The sequence below is a fragment of the Notamacropus eugenii genome, chromosome 1 (assembly GCF_028372415.1).
Source record: "Notamacropus eugenii isolate mMacEug1 chromosome 1, mMacEug1.pri_v2, whole genome shotgun sequence".
NCBI lineage: Eukaryota > Metazoa > Chordata > Mammalia > Diprotodontia > Macropodidae > Notamacropus > Notamacropus eugenii.
The window spans coordinates 436,665,526-436,685,378 of record NC_092872.1 but is presented as its reverse complement, the minus strand read 5'-3'; the positions used below and the strand labels follow the sequence as shown (position 1 = coordinate 436,685,378).

Sequence of the window (19,853 nt, the reverse complement as noted above, 5' to 3'; positions counted from 1 at the left end):
AAGAATCCAGGGCAAGGCAGATAAGAGTCTATATCTCTCAGTGGACATCATTTGTAGTGTTATTTTTCATTGTGGACATGGTCTTTTTGGAAAAGATTGACCAGTAAAGGCATATCTGGATGAGGAAGATGAAAATGGTGAGAGAACTGGAGCCTATTCATATGCAAATAGGGAGAAGGAATAAGTGACTACTCTAGCCTAGAGAAGAAGAAAACTTAGATGGGTGGTAGGAAAACATGAGAGTTACTTTCAAATGGAAGCTGGATCCTGATGACAGAACCAGCATAATGAGTAAGAAATCACAAAAGCAGATTTAGGCTCAATATAAGAAATAATAATTTGTAATAATTTGAACTCTCCAATAGGCTGCCTGAGGACACTGTGGAAATCCACTTTTACTTGAAATTTTCAAGTAAAAACTACATGATTGCCTTTCGGGGAGAGGGGTATCTATTCAGGTATGATTTGGACTAGGCAATTTTGGGAGTGCCCTCCAAATAGGAAGTTTGGTAATTTGGTGAAAGTTATGTTCTGCTAAGAAATGAAGTGTGGGGCAGAGATGTTGTTAATTGCCGTAGAAAGAGCACTTGATTTGAAATAACAGACCTGGGCTCTGCTACTTAGTTCCTACCTTACCTTGGGCGAGGTACTTAAGTACTGTGAGACTAGTTTTCCTCTTGTAAATTAAGGGTGTTTGATTAGATGATCTCCCAGGCCCTTTCTAGTTCAAAGCTTTAAGATCTTAGGATTGGTTAAAGATCAGAAAAAAATATGTGGAAATATAGAGAGAATCCTTTGCCTGGTTAGGGTATTGCAACAAAAGCCCTATAGAAATCAGAGGGGAAATGAGAATCTTAAGTACTCAGAAGAAATAATGGACTAGAATTCTCATTGTAAATGAGAATTCATGTAAAAGCAAAGAATATGAACCTTGTGATAGTCTTTCTTGACAGATAATCTTGGCTATCATCTTTGCCCCTTTGAGCCAGTTGTGTTTAGTTTAACTGACACCTTTGAGTCTTCCTTTGGTATATCTAGGCAACCTACCATAATGCACCTGGAAAAATTACAAAGTTCCTGTTGTAAAGTCAATTGAATAGTTTCTACCAGAAGCCACTTACCAGGAGCAAGGTCCATGCACAAAATGTACGTTATTCCATTATCAGCAAAGTGAAGATGCAAAAGCTGCCACAGTGTATGACATCACAGTGCCATCCAGGACAGTTAAAAGGGAGCTATTTTTTTTTTAATCCATTGGTTCATTTATTTTCTCATTCAACAATCATGTATCAAATACCTAACTATGCAGAGCCTTGTGCTAGGTGCTGTGTGATACGTAAAATTTTGATAAGACGTCCCTTGCTCTTATGGAATTTTCAGTCTAAGCAGGCAAGAGACCCAAAACACAGAAAACTTTAAGTGTGTATCATTGAATAAGCTTATTGTAGAGGTACAAACCAAATTTCTAGGAGAGGTTTGAGTGAGAATGTATGACCTATAGAGAGGACTGGAAAGGCTTCTTAGAAGGTAATGGCATTGATTTGGGCTTGAAGTATCTCTCCTTTTCCTCTTTCACCTTTGATTTCCCACCCACAGTCTTTAAAACTCCATTCAAATGGCACTCACAGCTATTGACAGGAATGAAGCAGGGTCATAAACTTGACAAGAGGTAATATAGGGGGCAAGGAATATGTAGCTACTAGAGATCAAAGCAAGGCAGGGGTCACTAAGATTTTTTTTTTTTTGGAGACTATGGTGTTGCCCTGATTCACATGACAGCATATGATATTAAAAAGATGGTTTTGTTTTTGTATTCATTTTCATTAGGAAACAGATGGAAAAGTGGAAAGCACTATATCATTTCCACAATACCACCCAGCCCTCTCTAATCTGTATTTTCTCAAGAGTATTTAAAGGAACTTATTGCCTCAATCTACTCCTGTTGTCCAAGGTTTCTTCGGTGAAATCAAACCTCCACTTAGAGATTCAATGTCTTTTAAAATCCCTGCCAAGAATTATCCTCAGCAGTGTCAAATCTAGGATAAACATTGTAGAGTGAAACAAGCAATGTATTTGGACTCTGACAGTCTGAGTTTGAATTGTGATTCTGTCTGTTGGGTTTTATGTGACCTTTGATAAGTCACTTCCTTTTTCTGGCTTTCAGTTATAGAATTATAATAGATGATTCATAAGTTTACTTCCAGGGCTACCATTCCATGGCTGTGTGTGTATGTGGATAAATATATATTTTTCCATTTACTTGGAATAACTCAATCAATAGGGATTTAGCACATGGGAATTTTCTGCTGAGAAGGGACTCATGAGAATGGGACCCATTGTTGAGATACCTCCTACTTCTCAATATAAAATGTGATTCATTCTGCTCTGAATTCAAATGAAATATGATGGATTCTGTTCTTCCAACTTGGCATTTCCAGAAGGAGAATCAATCAAACCTAAAATTATAGACAACATATGTATCAACAAAGTGGAAATGTTTCTAGTTGAATTTCCAAAGCAATGCGTTTTCAGTCTTTCTTTGCTGTTTCGAGAGGAATTGAGGAGAGGAGGGAGAAGAAAAAAGAAAAGAGGACCTTGAATATTCATTTTTCCCAGCTATAGGAATTAGAATCGTACAATTACTGGATTTAGAGCTGGAAAAAACCACAGAGATGCTCTAGTCCAACCCCTCCATTTTATAAATGATGAAGCAGTCCCTTGGAGAGGAGGTGATTTGCCTGAGGCTTCAGAGTTATCAAGGAGCTGAGCTAAGATTCAGGGGTTTGTTTTATGCCAAATTTCTAGTGTAGAATTTGATTAGACCACTTTTCTGCTTCCCTTGCAGTTTGGAATTTTTCATGGGGCCTCTGCTTCCCACTCAGACTGAATTCTGCCTCCTTCCCTATCATGGGCAGCCTGTCGACAGGATTGTGAATTCTTCCCTCTTTCTAGTTGCTTCTTAAAGGATCTTGGAGACCTGTCTTAATCCCAAGAACATAGGGCATCATCAGTATTTGTTTCTAAGTTTCAACATAATGCCAGCTCTCTCACATATGCCTCCTTCTCTTGTCTGGTATTGCCACCACCGTGGTGAAAGCCCTCATCACCTCACCTTTGGATTATTGCAGTAACTTACTGTGCTGTTTGGTCTACCTGCCACAAGTTTCTTACCAGTCCAGTCCATCATCCCCTCCACTGTCAAAGTCATCTTCCTGAAGCATAGTTCTGACCATGTCACTTCCCTATTCAATTAACTCCAGTGGTTCCATGTCATCTCCAGATTAAATATAAAATCCTCTAGTTGGCATTCAGATTCCTTATTCATTCATTCAACCCTCCCCTTCCTTTCTACTCTTCTTACACTTTATATGCCCACATCTAATCTGATATTCAGTTCACACTGGCTTCCATGCTGTTCCGGGAAGAAGACATTCCAGACATTTTCAATGGCTGTCCTCCATTCCTAGAATTCTCCCTCCTCATCTCTACGTTGCAGCTTCCTTCAAGTCTTAGTAAAATGCCCAAGTCTATAAAAAGTGTTTCCCAATCTCCCTTAATTCTAGTGTCTTTCCTCTACTGATGATTTCCAATTTATCCTTTTTGTAGTTTGTTTGTACGCAGTTGTTTACAAGTTATCTCCCCCATTAAACTGTGAGTTCCTCAAGAGATGAGACTGTACTTTGCTTTTCTTTGACTCTCCAGTGCTTAGCCTGACACATAGTAGGTGCTTAATAAATGTTTATTTTCCAACTGACTGGTTGCTGCTGAGAGTGTCCTGGGGCCTCTTAAGCCTGGAAAACATAGATCATCAGCAGTATTTGTTTCTAAGCCTCAGCATAGTGCCCAATGAGGATTGAGCATGCTGGCCTGTTCCCTGAGGCAAGAAGACTTGTGTTGGGCTGGATTTGCCTGACGTGTGCTCTTTTACTCCTGTTCCCACTGTGAGGTCACAGCCAGGTGCCGTTGCCTTGGTAACTTTACAGGACCGATTAGCTACTCCCTGGACATCTGTTTACTGTGTGTTCTAGACTAGATCTCTGTGTTTTTCTGCTTCCTTTCTTTAGGGATAAACCATAGAAAATTGGATTTCCTTAAAGCGGGTGATGGATAAATTGCTGATCAAAAAGAAAATGAACACCTTTTTCTTTTATTCCATCCCTCTCTTTTTTCCATCTGCCATTTCATTTTTAGTGGAAGCAGCTCATAAACAGCTATGCAAAGAATGATGGGTGGTTTTTATATTCTAGTCCTTAGCCCAGTGCCTTGCACATAGTAGTCACTTAATAAATACTAGTTTGACTGGATTCAGAATGGATACAAAGGACTGGTCATTAAGGGCAGCATAACCTCTCCTTATGAGAATCCCTGCTGCTTTAATTCTGTGTGCTGGGGGAAGAAGATGGTATAGCTAAATCTTGGAAGTTTGGGAGATGTGGGGTATAGAAATAAGAATTTAAAAATATTGATTTAAATTCTTGTTTGTGCATTATTGGAGATGGGGAGGATGTTAGGGACAGTTATCTCACTCCTATGGGACTCAGTTTCTTTATCCGTAAAATGAAGAAGTTGAATAGATGATCACTTATGGTCTCTTATCTCTGACATTCTATGATCCTACAATTCTGGCCTCTCTGGGAGAAGGATTTCATCAGTCTGGTTACAGACAAGCCTACTCCCTATTCATTTTGGATAGGGGTCTCTCTCATTACAATGTATTGATCATGGGACTATTATTTTGCCATTTTAAAATATGGGATATCTGACAAAAGGGTTTCAAAATTGCCCTTCAGCTTATGTTTTCATATATATCTTAAGTTTTGTCCCAAAATGTTGGTTGTGATCCATAATTCTTAGGGTTTATGTTCTCTAAGAAATCATCTTTCCTACTCCACTCCCCATTCTTATTTTAAACCTAAGGACATCAAGATCCAACAAAGTTAATTGTTTTGCCAAAAGTCATATAACAGCTTTGTGCCAAAGCTGGAATTTGAACCTAGATTTCTTGATTCCAGATTCAATGTAAATTTTACCATAGCCCAATGCCAAAACTCTGCTTTTCAATAATCAAAGTAGTGTTCATCCCATTCCCCACGTAGTCCATTATCTTTTCTGTCCCTCTTCCCTTAGTCCTCACTATCCTGTAAACCTGGAAGGCCTTTCAATGCTCATATATACTTGTTAAAATTCTCCCCATGTTTCAAGACTCAATTAAAATCCTACTTTCTCTAAGAAATTTTGCTTTATTTCCCCTGTTACAAGGAGGGTGGGGAGCGAAATATCCCAGTCCTTTGTATTTTTCTCATACATTTACAATCTTTAATTAGTAGCACTTGCCTCCCAGGGTTCTTGTAAGGATCAAATGAGATAATAACCATAAAGGGCTTAGCACAGTGCCTGGCACATTGTAAGTGTTATATAAATGTTACCCAGTACTATTATTTCATTATATTGTTAGTTATGTATGTATGTTTACCCTGCCCCAATAACCAATTTAACCTCCTTAAGGAAAAGGACCATGTCCTATTCATATTTAAATTTCCCACAACACATAGCACAGGGCCTTCCAAATAGTAGGTGCTTAATAAATGTCTGTTGAATTTATTCTTCTCCATGAAGCTAAGATAGATGTATAGATACAGCCACTCTGTCACAGAGAAAAGATTAAAAAGAAAAACAGAACCTTAGACTTTAGATAGGCTTTCCAAGATTGCAGAAAGTGCCCTCAGAAAGGTAAGTCAGAGCCAAATGCATCTTGTGATGTTACAGAATGACATCCATTTGTGTCTGATACAGACACTAATGGAGTTCAATATCCCATTCACTGAGAACATCTCTTCCTACTCTTGATAAAAGTCTATCTAAAAGGAAAGCGGGGGTAGGGAGGCTCATTCTACACAGAAGCAGATGAAACTCTGGGTTAATGTGACTATATGATGGAAGTACCAGTCCTTGGAACACAGCAGTCATATTCATGTTGTTAATAAATACTTGGCTATTGACATAATAAAACCCATCTCGTCAGGATATTTGGGAAATTGGCTTTTAGAAGTAAAAGAGCCCCTGAATTACATTCACAAGATCTGGATTTAAATCCTAGCTCTTCTATTTACTGTCTGTGACCTTGATTAAATTACTTTTCTCTGGGCCTCAGTTTCATCCTCTGTAAAATGGGAGACGGATCACCAATGTCCCTTCTAAATCTAAATCCAATGAGATTATGATAACTTGAATTTTCTGATTTAAACTCGAGACTGATGATTTCCTCTAATTTTCAAACTTTGCTATTAAAATCTCAAAATATTTACATGTTGTTGAGCTAAAAATATACCTGTGATTGGTAGTTCAACTTATAGCAGATTAATATATTCATTAATGAACCATGAATTACCCTATAACATATATTTCGATACTCTGGTATTGCCCATTAAATATTTCTCTTTCTAGAGCAAAATTATAAAGTTATTTTGTGTATTCAGCTTTGTTGACAAACAAACAGCAAAGCCAAAAGGTCCTAGGAGTACTGATGTCCACATAGTTAAAGGTATGGAAGACTCACTAGCTAGTGGAGCATTCATTGCATATTAATTTTTTTTAATATATAAAAAAAAATCTCAAAATATCTCCACTGTCATTTGTGCCTTAGTAAGTCATTGTATATGATAAAACTATTATTTGATGATTTTCAGGTCTGCTGAAAAGCCCAGTGAACAAGACAGCCCTCACATTGATTGCAGTGAGCTCCTGTGTCCTGGCCATGGTATGTGGGAATCAGCTGTCCTGCCCCTTGACAGTGAAGGTAACACTCCATGTGCCAGAGCACTTCATCGCAGATGGTAAGAGCCAAAAGCAGTGAGTACTTAAGGCAGCCACAGTGTCCTGAACCCCCATAACACCTTTCAGCTAAGAGTAGTTAAGTGTTCTCTATGTGTGACCCAATCTTGAGATTCCAATTCACAAAAGAAAAAAACAAAGCTGCTTTAATTGATTCTGAACCATCAAAGCCTCCTTGATGCAAAGCCATTCACTGAGAATGTGTGATTAGAATTATAGAACATTAGAGCTGCGAATGACTTTAGAAAAAAATAGAATGTTCGGCCACAGGACACAGAATGTCAGAGTTAGAAGTGACCTTGGAGCTTGGAATGTATGAACAAAGCGTGTCAGAGCTAGAGAGGACCATAGTTTGAATATCATTAGCTCAACTGTTATTTAAAAATCATGTTTTAAGATTTGTAAAGTGCTTCCTTCAGAACACAATTAGGCTAATTGTGCGTGTAATCTTTCCATTGCACAAGTGAGGAGACTAAGGCTCAGGTGTGACTTGCCCATACTTTCCATAAGTATCCCAGAGATGACTTGAACTCAGCTCTTCTGACTCCAATCCCATTGGAGTTGTGGTGGTGGTGATTATTTTGTTTTGTTTCATTTTATGTCATATTACCTTAAGGACCTGGGTTCAAATTCTTGGCCATCATTTATCTCTTGAGGCCTCAGTTTCTTTATCTGTTAAATGAGAAGACTGGAATAAATCGGTGGTTTTTGATGTCTCTAAATTGGGGCGAGGGGCTGTTGATTTGTTTTTATATTTTGATAATTGCATTGCAATGTAATTGATTCCCTTTGTAATCTTATGAACTTTATTTCGAACATTTAATAACAGTATTTTTGAGGCACCCACAGATTTTATGAGATTGTCCAAAGGGGCCAGGACACAGAAAAGGTAAAGAACACCTAGACAAGCTTATATCTAATACCCCTTCATCTGTAAATCTTCATGATCTGAAGAACCTACAAATGTTAGAGTTGAGAAGGACCTTGAAGATTGAATTCTCCCGTTGTACAAATAAACTGATGATTTGGACTAGATTTTACATTCTGCATGACCATTAAGAAAGGGTTTGGTAAGGAAACAAATAATGGAAGCAAGGTTATAGGGGTAATTGTTGAACTACTTATGAGTAAATAGTTTTAAAGCAATTTTAAAGTTTCTATTTGGAAACCCAAAAGGGGATTCTCTTTGCTGATCATGTTCATGTACTCAATAAAGCAGATCCCCTAGAAATTTGTGTTGGGCAACCCAGTTCTTAATCTAGTTAGGATTTCCTGAAAGCACTTGAAAGGAATAGGATTGTGTTTCCCTTAAAAATGTATATACTTTTAAAATGTGCTTCTTTCTAAAGTAACATCCCCAATACTACCCTCTCCCACTTCTCATCAGCTGCTTTGCTCCCATTAGCACCAATGCATTATTGAAATCATATGCTTTAATAGTGACTTCTCTGAAATTTGTAGGCTCATAGGAATTAGAGTGAGAAGGTAGCATAGAGAGCATCTAGTCTGGTCCTCTCATTGTCAGCTTCCACAGAAGCCAATTAGAATTTTAAAGATATAAATAAATTATGATTACAATGCTAAGGGACTGTGTCATGTTGTCTGAGAAAAAACAAAGAGGGAGCAGAAGTTGTAGTAGGGAACGAGAAAATAGATTTTAATCCCATCTCGTGGAAACACTGGAGGTCAAGGCAAGCAAGGGTCTCCAACTAAGAAGGCCCATCAGGGTCTGAGAAAGTCAGAGCAAAAGTACAAGTCTTTGGGTCAGACACAGTGTCCGAAGTTTAGATAATAAAGCAAGTGGAAGGAGGTACTGTTAATTCAACTAGGAGAATCATAGCTTTCCAAAGTTGGAAGGTATCTCAGTGGCCATTTAGGTCCCTAGAAGAAAGTGGGTGGCTCAGTAGGGAGAGTGCTAGACATGCAGTCAAGAAGATTTGAGTCCAGATCAAATCCTGTCTCAGGTACCCACCAGCTCTGTGACTGGCAAGTGACTTAACCTCTCTCTGCTTCTATTACCCTATTACCTCAGCTGTAAAATGGGGATAATAATTACACCCTCCTCTCCAGGTTGTTGTGGAAATTAAATGAGATAGTATTTGAAAGTGCTTACCACAGTGCCTTGCACATAGTAGGTGTGTAATAAATGTTTCTTTCCTGCCTTTCCCAACTCTATCTGGTCTCCTGGGACTGTGGCCTTGGCATCTGAATAACTCTTTCACCATTCTTCCCCTTCTCTCCCACCTCACCCTTTCCCTCCCCCCCACAAAAAGCTTAGATTTAATCTGCTTTGGGAAAGAGAGAATGCTCCTAGGCAGCCTCAAGCAACAGCCAAGCAGGCCAATGCCACTGAGCTGAGGAATTGGAACCGACTGAATAATGGGTCTCATCTGCAGGAAGAAAATGAAATTTGCCCTCATGTTAGAGAAAAGTTGCGCTTGATACTTATTGCACAGTACACAGAAAAGGTCAGTGAGACAACACTCTTCTGGAGCCAAGCTGGCAATAACAATAAATACTGACAGCAGCCCTTGTTCAATTTTTTGGCCACCCTTCCCTCCCCCCACCTTCTTCCACTCTAAACCCCACCCCACCCCCCAATTCCTGCTGCTTTTGTCTGGCTGGTATACAGTGACTTCATATCATCTGACTGTGTGAGTACATAGTTTGTGGGTGAATCTTTCCACATCCCCACCCACATACTTCCAATTCCTTAGAGTCCAGATAGTCATTCAGTCAATCAACAAACATTTATTTAGTTGCTCCTTAGCACCAGGCACTGTGCTAAGTAGTGGGTATAGAAATTCAAATAATGAAACCATTCCTGTTCTCAGGGATCTTACGTTACCACAGGCTTCATAGCCAAGGGAAAAGAGCATTAGTCTAGAAGAAGACCAGAGTTTAAGTTCTAGATCTAAGCATCTCCCTTCCCCCAACTTGATCTGTGACTTTGGATGAGGAAGACTCCACCAAAGCATATTCTGTACCAAAGATTTAGAGTCAGGGAATATCGTTCTCAACTCTGCTGCTTAATAGATGCATAGTTTTGGGTCCCTTCTCCAAGTCTATTTCATCAGGACACAGCAAGTACACTGGATTTGAAAAGGGGAAGACCAAGTTTTAAATCCCTGCTCAGATATTTGCCATATCATGCAAGTCTACGTGACTCAGTTTCCTCATCATAAAACAAAGAAGTTAGAGTCAATGTCCCCTTTTAGCTTTAATTCTATGATCATCTATAAAGTGAAATGGTCAAATGAGATTATCTCCATATTCCTTCTTGCTTTAAAACCTATAATTCAGTAGATCCGATTAAAATTCCTTCCTCTCTACTACTCCTCTAATATGATTCTCTGGGTTTAATATTGGATGGATGAATGAATGAATGAACAAATGAGCTTTAGTTTGATGAGGATATAGGATTACATATGAGTGTCATAAAATACAATAGTGAAGACATTTCTGGATTTTTAGGAAAGATGTTGACAAGTTGTATTTAACTAACTTGTCAGCAAGGTATGTGTGTTGTGAGGGATTTGGGAGCAGGGGAAGTAGCCAGGATGATGAATTAGAAGAGCAATTGAAAAGAGCTCCAGATGTTAAGTGTAGAGAAAAGAAGACTTGAAGGCAGCAATATTTTTCAAGTCTTTGAAAAGCTGTCATGAGAAAGAGGGATCCAATAGACTTGGTCTGCTTGTCCCCATAGGGCAGGACTCAGGGTGATGTGCAGAAGCTTCAGAGAGGCTTGATACAAGGAAATATGATCAAAAATTAGAGCTGCCAAAGAAATGGAATGAGTTGCCTTGGGAGGTGGTGGCTTCCTCCTCTCTGAAGGTCTTCAAACATCAACTGAATTACTGTTTGTTGGAGCAGTCACAAAGGAGATTCCTGTTTAGGAACTGTTTGAATTCAGTGACCCCTAAAATCCCTTCCAGCATGAAGATTTTATGATTCTCTGCCATCTCCTTCCTGACCACAGGACTAAGAAGTTTGGATTTTAGCTATGGTGTTTTAAGAATTTTAGAATGTGCTTTTTCCTCCTGTTTTTAAATGAAGTGGCTATCAGTTACTTTGGTGGGAAGTTACAAAGCACTATGATTTTTACTAAAAATGTTTGGTGATTCATGGTTACCTCTGTACTATCCATTGTTAGAAACAGGCCCCATGACTCTCCTCCTCTCTACCTCTGTTCACATCATCGACTGTACCTGAAATTCCTCCTTCTCCAATCTCTGCTCCTTGGCAATCTATCACGTAGTTGGATTCAAAACCAGCTCAAGGGCCACTACATACAAGGAGCCCTTCCTGATTACAATCTACCAGAATTGGTCTCTCCCACCACTTAACTTTAATAATACTTTGTCTGAATTTTTTTAAAAATTCATACTGCTTTGTATTATTGTGATGTGTACAGATTTCTTCTACCATAGCTCTCATCACTAGACTCCATTGGAGTGGGGAACATTTCTCATTCTCATTTGTATACCCCACAATGATGGACAGAGTTCCTAGCTTATAGTTGGGATTTAGGATTCAATTTAGATAAATAGCTAACATTATTAAACAGCTAAGGAAGGCACTGTGCTACATATGGCAAAAAAAAAAATGAAAAAAAGAAATATAGTCCTGTCCTTAAGGAGGTTATATTTTCCTAGAATCATAAAATATTTAGGAAAGAACTTTCACTATAAAATGGAATAGTGTTCAGCAAACTATGGCCCATGGACCAAATCCAATCTGATACCTGTTGAATAACTTGAGCTAAAAATGTTTTTTCTTACATTTATAATCAAGTTCAATTGTATTTTAAAATGTAAAAAAACAAAACAAAACAAAATATTCTTAGCTCTTGCATTATACAAAAATATCTACAGCTTAGATTTGACCCCCAGGCTGTAGCTTACCAATTTCTGACATAGAACGTTAGAGCATAAAATATGGAGTTTTGGAACTTAAAAAGATCTTAGAAGTCATCCTCTTCCCTTTTGTAACCTGGAAAGTTACAGAGAATAAGTTACTCAGAATGGGCAGGAACCTCAGGGATAGTCTCATTCTTATCAGAAACAGTAATCCTATATAAAACATTCAGTTTTGCCCAAGGTCACAAAGTGAGTTAATGTTATTAGATGAACAACAAAGATTTGTGTATTGAACAGATAAATGGATGCGATTGTTGACTGTCCAAAGAGAAACATCAAGCAGACACAGCACTATATAGTGGAAAGAACCCTGGATTTTCATTGAGAAGACCTGAATTCAAATCAAAAGTCTGCTACTGACCACCTTTGTGACCTTTGGAACATCATTTACCATCTCTAGTCCTCAGTTTCATCTGTAAAATGAGAGGATTGGACTAGATTATCTCCAAGACTCCATTATGATTTGAAATATCATGTTCAATCTGTCCTTGATTTTTTTCTTTTGTCTGTTACCTATGGTTTCATTAGTGTAAGAGGCTCCTGATTGAAGTAACCCACTTGACTTATGTCAACCAGTATCTGTTCTTCAGTTTATAACCTTAGAGATTATGTGGCAGTACTGAGAAGCTAAGGGATCTGAGTAGTATCACACATGTAGTCTTGGTCCGATAGAGCACTTGAACCCAGATCTTCCCGACCCCAAAATTGACTCTTTATTTACTCTGCCATGTTGTTTCTCTAATCTGTGTGGAGCCCCCAAATCACCATTGAACCACCCTAATTTCAGCTGTTGCTTCCTTTTACATCCAGAACCCTCCCTACTTCCCTAAAGTTGAGGCAGTCCTACCGAACACAACATAGTGCTTTAGTGTGAAAAAGAAACAACTTTAGTCCCAGAGTGCTGAAAAGAGGGGAAAATATAAATTAAACTGAGATCCAGAACACCCAAGGGGAGGTGGCAATGAAATACCAATAAACCAGATTAATATGCTGATATCAGGGAAAATAGGATGAACTCCAACCCACACTTAATGACTATGCATACTTGAGAGTGTAGGGAGAAGGGGAGGAAAGGTTTCTGTTGGAATTAAAATGAGATCGGTAATGAAACTGGAAATATAATTATAAACTGTGAAAACTTTTTCCCCTCCTCTTCTCCCCCCGTTTACTTAATGGGCAACATGTTCAAGAGCACTCAGAAGTGGGTGCCAGAGGCTGGTGGAAATCACTGAAGTGGTATCAGTTTTCCTAAAACCTTTTCATTAGGGGCTCCTGGCCCCCTAGACTGCAGAAGGAAAACTGCTTCAAGCCATTGCTTCCTTAAATAACAACCAATCCCCAGGTTAAAAAGAGCAGAGAAAAATGCTCTGCCAGCAGAATATTCTCGAGCATTTAAGGCCAGCTCCACATCCAGTTGGGTTGGAATTTTTAATGACACTCTGTGCTGAGATGCTGGCTTGGCTTCATCCCAGGATGAATTGTTACTAATTTCACTCCTTAACAAAAGGGGATAACTGAGTTTGACGTCCAAAATTGGAGACTAATTTCTCTGTTTTGATAGCAGATCGCGTCCAGAAATATGTTCCCAGGAACCGGGGGTGGAGGGCTGTGAGGGGTGGGAGAGCTTAATTTCCTCTTGTTAATAATTCCATCCTGCTGTTATGAGCTCTCTGCCATCTTGACTTTCAGGGATGGGAAGGAGTGTGTGGGAAGGGGGTAGGGAGGAGGCTCAGGAAGGTGGAATGATTCAGTTATATATGTTCCCCCTCCCCTTGCTGCTATTCTAGAGGAATTAGGCTTATTCCCTCCCCTCTAGCCCTATTTTAGGGTAGTGGAGATACCCCCAAAATAAAATAAAAGAGAGGAAAAGGAAATGAAAAGTAGTATATTACCTAGAACTGGAAAGAACCAAAGAAATGATCTAGTTCCCCCACCCTCTTCATTTTACAAATTTAGAAACTGAGGTTGCAAAAGTTACCTTTCTCAAGGATATAGGGTAAGAGAGGTAAGATTCAAACACTTGACTCTGAATTTAGTAGATATGGATCATGGCTGTACTAAGTAATAAGCAAAAAGTGTTACTGGGCTAGTGCCACCATGTTAGGGAGCATCCAGCCTGGTCTATCACACTTCATAACAGTAGCTTACAGAATTAGAGTATGTGATACTTATAAAAATATTTTTCATATTCTTTCTCACAGAAACTTCACAATACTGTGAAGTAGGTAAGGCAGTTATAAGCATCCCTGCTTTAGAGCTGAGGAGAATAAGTGCCCAGTGCCTTTTATATAATCTTTGGTGGGGCATGCCAGGCCCCTTGCTCATTGTAAACTTGATATACTTGGGAAATGAGTTCAAATCCTTATTCAAAGACTTAATAGCTGTGTGACCATGGGCAAGATACCTAACTTCTGTTTGCCTCAGTTTTCTCATTACAAAATGAGACAGTAATAATGTCTACCATTATCCCCCAGGGTTGTTTGAGAAATAGAAGATCAGTCAATCAGGAACATTATTAAGTGCCTACTGTATGTCAGGCACTGTGCTAAGCACTAGGGATACAAAAAAAGACAAAAGACAGTCCCTACCCTCAAGGAGCTCACAAACTAATGGAGAAGAGAAGATGTAAATAAATGCAAAGCAAGCTTGATACAGGATAATTGGGAAAGATAAACAGAAAAGTATCAGAATTAAGAGGGCATGGGGAGTGCTCAGGGGCAGTGAGGTGGCACAGTGGATAGATAGACCACTGGGTCAGGAAGACCTGAGTTTAAATCTGTCCTCAGGTACTTATTAATTGGGTGACCCTGGGTAAGTCACTTAACCCTGGTTGCCTCAGTTTCCTCATGTATAAAATGAGCTGGAGAAGGAAATGGGATCACAGAGAATCAGTCAAACGTAACTGAAGAATGACTGAACAGCAACAATGAGAAAACCTTCCTATAGAAGGTGGGATTTTAGTTGGTACTTAGAAGAAACCAGAAAGGTCAGTAGTTGGAGCGAGGGAGAGCATTCTGGGCATGGCACTGTAAACAGCCTGAGAAAGTGTCAGAGGCTAGAGATTGAGTGACTTGCTCAAGAGACAGCATGCATTGCAGAGAAAGGTGTAAGGTGTAAGAAGACTGGAAAACTAGAAGGGGATTAGGTTATGAAAGGCTTTGAGTGCCAAACAGAACACTTTGTATTTGCTCTTGGAGGCAAAAAGAGACAACATATGAAAAACGCTTTGCGACCCCTAAAGCTGTATAAATGCTAGCTAGTATTATTATACAGTTTAATTTTCGGATCATGGGGTTTAGCTATCCAGTGGTTGGCACAGTGCTGGCATATTAATAAATGTTTGTTAATCAACTGTTGAAGCCAACCTCCTCATTTTATGAGGAAACCAAAGGCTAGATCTCACGCAGGTAATAAAGAACATAGCCTGGATTTGAATCTCGCTCTTCTGATATATACTGCATTGATCTCTACATTATACAAATCCAAGTGCCCTTTCTGTAATGCAACCAGTAACAAATAATAATATCTGACATTTACCCAGAGTTTTGTTTACAGATCACTTTGTAATTTTTCTCTCATTTGGGACTTCTCACTACCCTAGTTTGGTACTCTTGCTAACATTTTCCCAATTTTACAGATGTGGAAACTGAGTTATGTTAAATGACTTGGAGAAGCAGGATTTAAAATTAGGTCTTCCTGACCCCAAGTGCAGCCTTCTATCCCCAACCCCATGTTGTCTCTGTGCAGCTAAGGAAAGCCTCTTTATACATCAGATAAGTTGCCCTTAGAAGGTAAAATTTCCTTCCTCTGAGTGAGAACTTGTGTTCCCAAAACTAAATTGATCAAAAGGGACCACCTTAAAACCTGGGTCTCCTTGATTAAGAACTATATTCTCTCCTCTTCTCTGCAGACTTTCCCACCTTTGGGATGCTAAAGGAAGTGTCCCTGGGGATCCTGGGAAACATAGCTTCTAACAAATAACAAGATGAGAAGGAGGAACAAGAGGCTGAAGAAAAACAAACAAATCAGGGATAGGGCTGGTAATTAAAACCCGCTCATCACCCTGACTTCTTGCTCTGCATGTGTTTGAGTTGGTGTTTGGCTCTCCTCCCCGACCTCCCCTCAGAACAATTAGAGCCAAGTCTGTACAGCTGTTCAATCTGTGATCTGCAGGGTAATAGCAAATTTCCACCTTCAGCACTGCCAAGGAACTGCCTCCTTCACCCAGGACCCTGGAGGGTTGGCCTGCCTAGAGCCAGTGAACTCCTCGGGTGAGTCTGGTTCTCTCTTATCACTGACATCCATTCAATATAGAGGAAACCAAAGGCTAGATCTCACACAGGTAATAAAGAACATAGCCAGCATTTGAATCTCGCTCTTCTGATATAAAATGCATTGATCTCTGCATTATACAAATCCAAGTGCCCTTTCTGTGCAATAAAACCAGTAACAAATAATAATATCTGACATTTATCCAGAGCTTTGTTTACAGAGCACTTTGTAATTATTCTCTCATTCCTCTATACTGCATCGAGGAACAGAGACATACCTCCCAGTCTACATTTTTAAGAAAGGAAAAGGAAGAAAAACAATGACAAAGACAGACAGAGACTGAGAGTCAGACAGAAGAAGAAGGAGAGAGAGAGGCAGAGAGAGGAAGAGAGAGAGACAGAGAGAGAGAGAGAGAGAGTCAGGGAGGGAGAGAGGGGAGGAAAAAACCAAAACACCAACAGCTCTTTATAGAACATACATCCTTAGGACCTTTAGACAGTCTTCCTGAATGGCAATTATTAGCAGGAGATGTCACTGCTCTCTCTGTGCAGAATTAATTCACCAAATCACAGAACACAGCTCAGACCTAAAGACTCAAGCCTTTTAAGTATTACTTAGAGTGACATTTAAAAGTGAGTTGATGTGGGGAGGGGGAACCTTGGAGGTAATGTCCCCTGTGCTGCTTCCTGAAGTCTCCATGGGGTGGCCATTACCTGTAAGGCATTATTTAAAATGCAGAGTTAACACTGGCCTGCAGAGGCACCTGGTGTGAAGGAAGAGGCAAGAAAAGGTTTGACATAAAGGAACAGCCATCTGAAGACTTAGTGTGAAATATTGTATCCATTAAAAACTCTAGCTTTTACAATCTCTGGAGGAAGACAATAGAAGAGGAGTTGGAGGTGGAAGGAGTGGGTTGCATCAGTGGAAAGAGAAATAAATTTGGAATCAGGAGACTTGAGATCTACTCTTGACTTTGCCTTTCTTTACTGGTGATGACCCAGGCAAATTACTCTTTTTCTGGGCTTCACTTTTTCCTATTTGTCAAATGATAACATTGGACTCAGTGGTCTCTAAGATTTCCTTTGGGAACAATATTCTCTTTTCCCAGAGGCCTTTTACATCTGTGCTTTTGGTTTTTGAATCTTTCTCAGCTCTGGGCCACTCTAGGATGAACAATCTATGCTCTTCAATGCATCAGAGTTCTTTCTACCATTCCACATTCTCACCTAGTCTAACATTATATGTTTTAAAGGCTTTTCTTCCTCCACGATTCCAAGATATCTAACCTTTTGTGTTCTAATATTAGGTGATTCTCAGTATGTGATATGAGCAAGGCACCATCTGCACCATCTCTACACAATGTATATAGTCAGGCTTAACCCTCTACAAAATGTAAAATTGGTCAAATATCTTCCTAGCCGTTCAATCATCTCTTTACAGTTTCCTTTAATGGCAGCACTTCCTTTCCACTCCTCTCCTCTCTGGGTTCTGAATAGGATTATGTTCTTTTCCTGTTCTCCATCAGCTACCTGAGGATGCTTACATACAGTGAGGTTCACACTAAACGATGAGTGGCGGTTTGCATCTTAACAGGGACTTGGTCCTTAACCCAGGCTCACAAAGCACCCATGGTGACACAAAACATTTTAAAGAGTGGACAGAGGGGAAAACAAAGAAAAAGAAGAAAGGAGGAAAGAAACAGTAATTCTTTATAGAACAAACATCCTTAGTACCATTAGAAAGCCCCATGAGTGTCAGATGACCTAAGTTCAAATCCTTGCCCCATCATTTACTCTCTGTAATTTTGAGTAAGTTACTTTTCTTTTCCTCAGTTGTTTCATCTTTAAAATGAGGGGGTTGATGAGATGACACCCACTATAAATCTAGGGTCTTATGACTTTGAAGGCCCCTTGCTGTTGAAATTTTATGATCCCTTCCAGGTCTGAGGTTTTGTGAACCTATGGTGTAATTCAAGTACCGATGTAGTGAGTATGAGGTGAGACTGGGGTAGGAGTGATTTTCAACCCAAAGTCTGCCCAAAGTCCATCTACTCACTACTTGGATGCTGCCTCTACGTTAGGCTACTTCTGAATTCAGTGTACATTAATGCCTATTTTATAGGAATAAGGACAGAACGTGTGATTGTTTTGGAACAGGGAAATGCCAGGTGAAGATATTCCCTCTATCTGTATAGGATGGCACCTTCTCTGTAACTTAGAATAGACTTAGTGAGTATCCTAGAACACTGAGAGGTTAAGGGACTTGCCCAGGGTCACACATATGCCCAGACCAGTGTGGAGTAGAGTCAGGATTTGAACACTGATTTTTTTGTTCCCAAAGCTATGCTGTGTTGCCTTTATTATAAAGATTATTCAGGGAATTTCAGGGAACTTTCCCATAATGGAAATGGGAGGAGGGGAGCAAAGCAGATAGACCAAACAAAAAAACAGATAATGTTCTTTGTTGCCTTGGGAGGCAATTCTGTCATTATTTCTCAGAACTGATCTTTAATTGTTTCATCGGGAGATTATGCATCTTCTTTCCTCATGATTGTCTCCTCTTAGAAGCCTGTGAATTGGATCCAGCTATTAGTAGCATTTACTAATTTCCTCTGAGTCTTGCTGGCTGGAGCATCAAGCTTGGAACAACTTTTAATTTTGTTTTTAATTAAATTTCAGTTGTTTCGAATCACTCACTTTTAATGTCACTTCTTTGGACTCCTGAGAGAAAACAAAGGCCCTGAAGGTCATTATTTATATCCATAGACACATCTGATATGTATACTTCTGCTACTTGGCTAAAGCCCAGTTGCCAGTTAATATCTCCAACAAGGAGGAATAGTTACGGGGGAAAAAAGGGATAGGGGAGGGACCAACAGCACCAGTTGTGCCTCTATTTGTACTTGACTTCCCAGAGCTAATTTTCTCTTTGTTTAGTAGAGTCTGTAGGGTACACTAGAAAGGGAACTAAACATGGAGGCCAGCATCAGAATCCCAGCTATGACCCTCAGTAGCCAGGCGAACAGACAAGTCATTTTACTTAGAGCTCTAAAGGGATCACTTTATCATTGTCATATACTCCAATATCGTCACTCTTAACCTGAGTAAATTGAGGTCCATGTTGAATTATTTATTCAAGGTCACTTTGTCAATTAGCAGAAATTCCAAGGCAAGAATTGTTCAGTCATTCTTCATGACACTATGTACATAGTATATCTACATTGCTGTCTGTGGGTATTTTTCTTGGCAAAGATAATGAGATTCTCCAGTGGATTCAGGCAAATAGAGGTTAAATGACTTGCCCAGAGTCATATAATTAGTGAGTGTCTGAGACTAGATTTGAACTCAGGTCTTACTGACTCCAGAGCCAGCACTCTGTTCATTGAGCCACCTAGCAAATGTCTAATTGCTTGTGGAATAGTCTTTCCTTCTTTGCAAAATTCAATGATAATATTATAGAAAAAGTGTGGAATTTGTTAGAGCATTTGGGTTCAAATCTGACTCTATTACCTACTAGCTGTGTAACAATAGATAAGTTGTCACTTCTTTCTGATCTTTGTTGCCTTGTCATTAAAATGATTTGTAGGGTTCCCTTCATCTCTGGATCCTCTCATTTTTCTATATGTGCTTCAAAAGATTATTGCAAGCAAAAAGTCTTTTACAAAGTAAATATATAAGCTATTATTTAAGCAAAGGTTACCATACAGTCTCAAAATTACATGAGTTCCAAGTCCTATATTTCATACAAAGATTATCAAATGCATTTAATGGTGATGTATTTGAAGAAGCTATAAGAATACCAATAAACAAATAAGAAATATACTTTAAAAAT

General features: G+C 39.2%; 1 protein-coding gene across 1 annotated transcript in view; it reads left to right on the top strand.

Moving 5' to 3' along the window:
* The window catches only part of ASTN2 (astrotactin 2), a 1,124,306-nt gene that overhangs the window by 381,737 nt on the left and 722,716 nt on the right, over positions 1–19,853 (top strand). Inside the window, exon 6 of the mRNA XM_072631748.1 lies at positions 6,687–6,833. Coding sequence (XP_072487849.1) covers positions 6,687–6,833 — 147 coding nt within the window. The remainder of the gene's footprint in view (positions 1–6,686; positions 6,834–19,853) is intronic.